The sequence below is a fragment of the Hipposideros armiger genome, unplaced genomic scaffold (genome assembly GCF_001890085.2).
Source record: "Hipposideros armiger isolate ML-2016 unplaced genomic scaffold, ASM189008v1 scaffold_3, whole genome shotgun sequence".
Classification (NCBI taxonomy): domain Eukaryota; kingdom Metazoa; phylum Chordata; class Mammalia; order Chiroptera; family Hipposideridae; genus Hipposideros; species Hipposideros armiger.
In genome coordinates, this window is record NW_017731353.1 from 9,452,225 (window position 1) to 9,460,801 (window position 8,577).

Consider the following 8,577-nt stretch of genomic DNA (forward strand, 5'->3'; position numbering starts at 1 on the left):
GGGGGGGGGGGGGGGGGGGTCAGGACAGGGCTGTGTGTTGGAGGTGGGCGCCCCCCCCTCACCAGCTTGGGCAGGCTCCTCCTGGAGAAGATGCGGCGCGGGCAGCAGAGGTGCAGGTGGCCGGAGCACCAGCTGCGCATGTTGAGCCACTCGACCGTGCGGGATGGCGCCGGGCCCTCCTCCCGGTGCAGCAGGATCAGCTGCTTCTGGGCGCGCACCGCCGTGCTCTCCAGCATCCGCTCCAGCTGCAGGAAAGCAGAGCCTGTGGTCGGGCCGCCTGGGGCCCGAGGACTTGGGCAGGACGGAGCTGAAGGCCAGCTGGGGCTGTCTGCTGAGGTTCCACACTGGACGCCGTCTGGCCCAGCAGCCCAGGGCAGGGCCTTGGGGGCGGCTCCCTGATTCTGTCACCCAGCTCGGCTGTGCAGCACTCATGTCCCCCACCGTGAGGCTGAGCCCGTGAGCCTGCTGTGCACTTGACTCGGGGAGCACGGCCAGAAGGCAGGCACGGCCAGAAGGCAGGGCCATCGCTCTAACACTGCCTCTCGACACATACACCCAGACCTCCTCAATAAATGAATTTTGCAAACGCTCTTCCTTGCATCACAGAGGAGGGGTTTTTAGCTGCTCCAGGATCAGAGCGGCAAAAGGTCGTGAGAACAGTCACGGACAGGGGAAGGAGGAGGGGAATGCCACCCAAAGGGATGACCAGGCCCCACTGCATACCTATGGAGCTAGAAACACATAGGACAGTGGTGGTGAGAAGGGGTGCGGGGCAGGGGATGCGGGGCACCAGGCCTCCCCGGCAGCAACCACACAAGTGAAAACCGAGTGAACACAGCACCTAACGCAGGAGGCATCCTGTGCCCACGTGCTCTGTGATGCAGTGACCCTTCCAAGTGGGCGCCCTGAAGACACCCCACAGGCAGCCTGCTAAGTTCAGGGCCTGAGAGCAGCTAATGGGGTGGGGGTGGGAGGGAAACTCACAGACAGGAAACTAAACAGTCACAAAAACGAGTGAAGTGTTGTTGAAAAAAAGGAAATTTCAAAATGGTAAAAACTAGGACACTTTTTACATAAAATTTAAACCTGTAAAGCAGTGCTGTACTGAAAGTGTGAAACTTTCACACAGAGGCTCCAACTTCACAAGAGGACACGGAGGGGGTTGCCCTGCTTTGTGCTAAAACCACTGCCTAAGGTAAATACAGCAAAATGTTTTCAAAATGTGGACAGCAGGTAATCTGGGTGTTAGCTCTAACGATCTGTTCTTTCCTGCGTTCTTGAGATATTTCATCCAAAGGAAAAGAAAAACAGGGATGTGAAGAAGAGAGTGGCCACCCCAGCCAGGACCTGCCCACCTGCAGCCCTGAGACCCTGTCCCACCGCCCCGCCCCACTCGCTGAAGCCCCGCCCATCACACCCCACCAGCCGCAGCCCCGCCCACCACCCAGCCCCACCGCTGAAAGCTCCACCCTCAGCCCGCCCCCCCCTCCGCCCGCCCACCTGCTGAAGCCCTGCCCACTGCTAGGTCCCCCTCAACCCTGCCCCCTCAAAGCACCTCGCCCACTGTGGGCTCCTGCTCGCCCAGGCCCACGATGAGGATGCAGTCGGCCTGCCGGATGCAGCGCTGGGTCCAGGGCGTGAGCGTGCTGTCCGCCTGGTAGAGCACAATCCGGTGGATGTCCTCCTGTTGCCCCAACCAGCTGCACAGCCGGTACTCGTGGATGCTGGAAGGCACGGACAGAAGGTGCAGATGGGGGTGCAGACGGGGGTACAGACAGGGATATGCGAACAGGGGTGCAGACATGGGTGCAGATGGGGAGTGCGGATGGGGGGGTGCAGACATGGGGTGCAGACTGGGGGTGGGGGCTGTAGATGGGTATGCAGACAGGGGAGGCACAGACAAGGGGGTGCAGACTCCAGGGCACATTTCAAGGCTGTGTTTGGAGCCGCGGAGGGCAGGAAACCAGGCTGTTTCCCACGTGGAGCCAGCACACCTGTCCAGGGCAGCAGAGCCAAGGCGCTGTTTTATGTTGTCACTGGTCAACAGCAGGATGGGGCCTGAAAACAGAACCACCAGTTATGAAAAACTGTCCTGGCAAGCCACCTCCCGGGACAGCGAGGCCACAGGAGCAGCCTCGAGGCAGAGGACGAGAGCGCCCACTCCCTGTCCTATTAGTCTGCTCTTCCCAAAAGCCACGAGAAGCCTTTCACCTTTGAATAAGGAAGTGCCTGTGGCCAGAGGTGACCATTCCCCCGGCCCTGAAGGGGGGCCTCTGCGCAGGTGAGTCACAGGGTGTAGAGTGGGTGCTGAGCCCCCTGAGCTGGGAGGACTGCACAAGCTCAGCAGCTCCCCAGGTAAGTACAGGGATGGGGCCCTCTCTGAACCTTGGTCTCCTCATCTACACACACAGGAGCTGAGTCTTTGCAGCACTGAGACTGTATCGGGGGCAGGGGAATCAAAGCTTGTAAAATGCCAGATAATGTAAATGCCCAAATCCAGGTCAGCGAGGCTGGCTGGAGTCCCGTGTCATGTGGTTCACCAGGCTTGAGATGCACCACTTGTGTCTCTGAAATCAGCAAGCTTCTTCTGTCTATGGTGTCTTAGAGCCACTGTCCACATAGAGGTGTCAGGGCCAGCTCCACCAGGAGGGCCAGCATCAGAACCTGCGGAAAGGCCGCTGGGGGCTCGGAACAGAAGCCTAGACAGAACATGCAGTCTGAGAAGGGCCGCCAGCCGAGGACTGGCCCCGAAGCCCCATGCTGCAGCAGGAGGAGCATGGGGGTGCTGAGGGCTTCCTTCTCACACCAGCCCTTTACTTGACCTTCCCCAGGGGCGCCTGATTAAAAGGTGGGAGACACTGTTTTAACTGGAAGCATTTGCTTTCTCAAAGGCACCCATATAAAGGTGCACCTACAACGGTGGTGTCCCCCTGAGGTGCGGCGCTCTGGCCTGACCTGTGTGCACACATAGCTCTTACATGGCAGAAACCTGTTGAGGTGGTGGGGATTAGGGTGAAGGGCGCCAGTCCAGTCAGGGGGCTGCAGTGCTGCTCTAGGGGTCAGGCTGTGCTGGGAGGAGCTACAAGCTCAAGTCGGTCACCCGCACAGGTCGGGACCTCTCAGGGCTGGACTGCCTCACACACCTGTGAGGGACAGGCAGTGATACGTCCTGTCCACCTTTTGGATTTTCAGGATGTGACGGGATGGGCAGACCATGTCTGGCTGCAGGAGTACTGAGGAGCCCAGCCCTGACGCCCTTAGGGGACCCCTGCTGGGCTCTACCTGCCCCTCGGTACCTATCTTCTGCTCTAGGCCTCCATGTCTGGACTCGGGGGCTCTGATGGGGCCCTCAGGGAAGTGTGGAGCCCCCCAAAAGTAGTGCTCTGGTCCCTATGGCATGGGCTACAGCTCCTGTCAATCAGAAATGTGGTGACCAACCCCATCATAGTGGGGTGTGCGGAAGCCCAGGTGGTGGGCGGACCCCGGGCAGGGAGCAGACACAGGATGACTCATGGGCTCTGTGGGGCGCAGCTGAAGCAGGCAGCCGCTGCCAGCCTGGCTGCCAAACAGCTTCTTCCCTGCCCCCCTGGAAGCTGGAGGAAACGGAAAGACACCTTCAAAGTGCTAGAAGAAAATGGCTATTCAGCCTATAATCTTCCCTCAGCAGAAACGCCCCTCAGAAGTAAAGGCGACCTACATAAATAGGGTCACCTGACTTGCGGCAAAGGTGTCCTAGCAATGCAGAGGGCAGAGCTGGTTCTTTCTAAGTGAGGGTCTGGGTCACCTGAAGATCCCAATAGATGAAATGAATCTTGATTCTATCTCATATCATAACCAAAATCAATGCCAAATGTACTGTGAACTTGAAAGGTGAAACCATAAAGTTTTTAGAAGGACACCTTCATAATTTGGGGGCAGGTGAAATTTCTTCGGTAAAATGTAAAAATCAGTAACAATATAGGAAAAAACTGATAGACTGGTCTACATTAGAATTCAGAACTTCTGTTTGTCAAAAGATACCACGAAAAGAATAAAAAAGCAAGTCAGAGAGAGGGAAAGGTATCTGCAACATTTGCATCCAAAACAGGAACTACATCCAGGTTACAGAGAGAACTCTGTCCATCAACAAGGGAAAGATGGCAACCCAATGAAAGGGGTGGGTAACTTGACAGGAACTTAGGGCGTCCCAATGGCCAATAAACAAATGAACTTCTTACTTCCTGGGAAATGTAAATTAAAGCCATAGCGAGATACCACCACACACTCACCAAAATGCGTAAGAGGAAAGACCAGCCACACGACAGCAGCAGAACACACATCCTCCTCAAGTGCACACAGGACACTCTCCAGGACAGACTATAGAGTGGGCCACAAAACAAGCCTTAATGAACTTCAAAAGACTCAAATCATACCAAGTATCTTTCCAGATCACAGTGGTATGAAACTAGAAATCAACAACAGAGGGAAAACTGGAAAATTCACAAATACATGGAAATTAAACAACACACATTTAAACAACCAGTGGGTCAAAGAAGAAGTCACAGGGAAATCAGCAAATACCTTGAGACAAATGAAAATGAAGACACAACATTCCAAAACTTAAGGGAGGCAGCAAAAGGAGTACTAAGAGGGAACTTTATAGCTATAAATATGTGCATTTTTTTTTTAATTTTAAAAATTTTTATTGGGGGAATGGGGGGATGGGAACAGCGCTGCGGAATTGGGGGAAGGGGAACAGACAAGTTGCTGTCGTTTTGTTCTTCAGTCTAGTTGTGGAGGACGTTGCTTCACTGGCCCAAGTTGGCACCATCATTGCGCTCTTCCCAGGCGAGGCAGATCAGTCGCCGGCTTCTGGACGACCGCTCACAGCGGCTGCTGGCCGCTCACACTGGCTGCTGGCTACACATGGTAGCCCATGGCAACCCAATGCAGCAGGGGCTGCAGCCTACACCGTCGCCGGCGACTCACAGCAGCCCAGCTCCAGGTTGAGCTGTTGTTCAGCATCTTAGCTGTGGAGGGCAGTGTCACTGGCCCTCATATGTGGGATCCGAACCGGGGCCCTCTGGCATCCCAAGCGAGTTCTTAACCATCGCGCCACTCGGCCGGCCCAATGTGTGCATTTTTAAAACAGATCTCAGGGAGTATTTTCTCAATCCGTTGAGACTTTGCTTCCTGGCAATTGTCGTCAGTTTGGCTCAAATAAACTCATAAGCTTTCTTTGGATGTTTTTCGTCAACATTACTTGGCGTAGTTGGGCAGGATTCCAAAGAAGCCCACCCAAGAGCATCCTGTGGACCTGGGTTCAGTGCTAGGTACCAGCGGGGGCCCATTGTGCCCCACCAGCTCCCTGCTTCACTTCGGGTGAAACTGGTTGAGTTTTTTTTGGCATTCCGGACCTCCCTGTTTTAAGGTAGGAGGCCATGACTTTACTTGAGCTGTTTTGTTTTATTTATTCATTTATTTATTAAAGATTTTATTGGAGAATTGGGGAAGGGAACAATGTTGGGGAGTTGGGAAGGGGAACATTGTGTTTCTCCGGGACCCATCAGCTCCAAGTCCAGTTGCCGTCCTCAATCTACCTGGGGTGGGGGTGGGGGGGGCGCAGCCCACCATCCCATGTGGGAGTCAAACCAGCAGCCTTGTTGTTAAGAGCATGCGCTTTTACCAACTGAGCCATCTGGCCGCCCGTTGGCAGCTCAGCAGCACCTCAGCTCGGGCGCAGCTCACTGGCCCATGTGAGAATCAAACCAGCAACCCTGTTGCTCAGAGCTCGTGCTCTTAACCAACTGCACCACCTGGCAGACCCTTGAGCTGTTTTTGTTTTTGTTTTTAACCCTTGAGGTGGCATTAAAGGTTAAGGGTTGAGACAACCCAGGTTAAGGACAAGAGTTAAGATAACTCTGAGACAGGAGAAAAAAAATGGGTGGCTGGTTTTAATTTTGGCTTTTCAATTGGAATTGCTTACTGCGAGTATGAACACAAGCTTTTGCTAGATAAATGAGGGTTTGAACTTGTTCAGCTCCAAAGATAAGGGGCGTTTGCTTCCTCCAGCTCGAATTTCGGCTATTCTTAGGTGACTAAGAACGTTTGTGGAGGTGTTTGAGGGTACCCCTCAAAACGTGCAGTGGCCCCATAGGGAATTCCAGCACAACTGTAATTAAATATTGGACTCGTCCGGGGACGCACACATAAAGGCTGGTTACCTAGCGCTCCGAGTCCTCACGGTTGTATTAGACAACAGGGGAGAGAAACCGAGACACGTACCCGTGAGCGGGTTGCAGCGACTCGGGAGGTGACAGCCCCTTGGAGCTCCACCCATAAGCAGCACACTCCAACCCGCTACCTGGTATCCCTAGATATTAGTTCAGACTCTGCAGACCTCAAAAGAAAACTAAAAATTAACATGGGAAATCATGCCTCAAAGGCTGACAACCTCCCAGACTCCAGACCCATTAATACTCCTGCAGATGTAAAGTTCCTAAGAGTCTTGCAAGTACTTACAGACATGGAAGATTTAACTGGAAATAATATCAACTTAAGACGGCCAAAAAGGAGCTCTTTTAACATCTAAATTAATTTTTGTGTGCACAGTTACAAAACGCCAGCTTAAAAAAATCAAACATCGAAATGGGAGGTTTACCTCAACTGGCAAATAGACAGAAGCCTCTGAAATGGTGCAGAGAGATATTCTTCTCTCCAGGAAGTTAGTAAGAAAATTTAGAGGCTGTCTCTGAACTAAAGAAGGTTTCTGAAGCTGCTCAGTGCCAACGCCCACTTTCCCCTCTTCTCCAGCTGCCCCACTGTGTGCTTTACTTGTCTGGCCTTGGTCTCCTTTTTCTTCGCCTCTCTCCTGCTCGTCTGCTGAAGCTCCCTTTGGAGAGGAGCTGGTCTTGGGCGGAGGAGAATCTGCGGTTGTGTGCAGGCAGAGCTAAGGAATCTATTATAGATTCCCCCAACCCTCTCGAGGGCCCCGATGACCTTGCAAAGGAATTTGAATTAAGTGTTAGAACGAACTTATGATCCTGGCTTTTCTGATTTATCCCAATTAATGCACCTACTGGTTTCTGAGAGCAAAGCAACAAAATTATTAAAGGTTTGCTAAGGAAACTCCTGTAGAGGAATCTGCTTTTATTGTAAAAAGCCAAGTCGCCTTAAGGACTGTAGAAAACTGAAATGGGATTTAGAAACAGGAAAGAAGCAGAAGCAAGCACAGGGCTGCTCCAGGGACTATGAGGCATAAAAGAAAAATCTTAAATCAACAGCCTAAATTTATACCTCAGTAACTAGAAAAGAATATCAAACTAAACCCAGAGCTAACAGAAGGAAGGAAAAAGTAAAGATTAGAACAGAGAGTAAATAAAATAGAGGAAAATAACCAATAAAGAAAATAAGTGAAACCAAAGTTGGTTCTTTGAAAGAATCAACAAAATTGACAAACCTTCAGCTAGATGAATAAAAGAAAATGGGAGGTTAAAAATCACGAAAATCAGAAATGATGGGACATTATCGATTGTACAGAAATAAAAAGGAGTATGAACTGTACATCAACAAATCAGATAATCTAGATGAAATGGACAAATTCCTAGAAACACAAGATGTACCAAGACTGAATCATGAAGAAACAGAAAATCTGCGTAGACCTATAAATAGTAAGAAGATTGGATCAGTAATAATAATAATAATACCAATAAAGAAAAACCATGCATGAGACAGCTTCACTGGTGAATTCTATCAAATATTTAAAGATAAATTAACACCAGTCCTCCTCAAACTCTTCCAAAATATTGACTTGAGGGAATACTTTCTAAGTCATTCCATGGGGCCAGCATTACCGAGGCACCAAAGCCACGATAAGACAAAGGCACCGTGAGAAAATTGCAGATAAATAACCTTTATCAGTACTGATGCAAAAATCCCCAACAAAATAGCAGCTAACCAAATTCAGCAGTATATTAAAAGGAGTATACGCTATGACCAAGTAGGACTTGTTCCTGGAATGCAAAGATGGTTCAACCAAGGAATATCAACCAGTGTAATAACCACATTCACAGGATGAATGAAAAAAACCACATGATCATGTCAACTGATGCAGAAAAAGCATTTGACAAAATTTAGCACCTTTTTATAATAAAGCACTCAACAAACTACTTATAGAAAGAAACTTTCTCACTACATTAAAGGCCATACATAAAAATCTGAAAGCTAACATCACGCTCAATGGTGGTAGCCTGAAAGCTTTCCCCTAAGATCAGGAACAAGGCCGGGGTGCCTGCTCTCACCACTGCTATTCAACACGGTACTGGACGTCCTAATCAGAGCAGTGGGGCAAGAAAAAGAACTAAAAGCCATCAAAATTGGAAAGGAAGAAGTAAAATTTTCCTGGTTTGCAGACTTGACCTTATCTATAGAAAACCCTAAAAAGTCCATAAAAAAAAAAAACTGTTAAAACTAACAAATGAAGTCATAGGATAGAAAACCAACACACGAAAGTCAGTTGTGTTTCTACACTGTATCAATAAACATGCCAAAACAGATATTAAGAAAATAATTCCACTGGGCCGGCCGAGTGGCGCGATG

At 50.3% G+C, this 8,577-nt stretch overlaps 1 protein-coding gene across 4 annotated transcripts in view; it reads right to left on the bottom strand.

The window, feature by feature from the left end:
* The window catches only part of PNPLA7 (patatin like domain 7, lysophospholipase), an 87,330-nt gene that overhangs the window by 8,128 nt on the left and 70,625 nt on the right, over nt 1-8,577 (bottom strand). For all 4 annotated transcript variants that reach the window (XM_019641175.1, XM_019641168.1, XM_019641161.1 and 1 more), the window contains 3 exons: nt 1,995-2,058; nt 1,556-1,724; nt 63-245 (listed from right to left, as the gene is read on the bottom strand). In XM_019641175.1, coding sequence (XP_019496720.1) covers nt 63-245; nt 1,556-1,724; nt 1,995-2,058 — 416 coding nt within the window. The remainder of the gene's footprint in view (nt 1-62; nt 246-1,555; nt 1,725-1,994; nt 2,059-8,577) is intronic.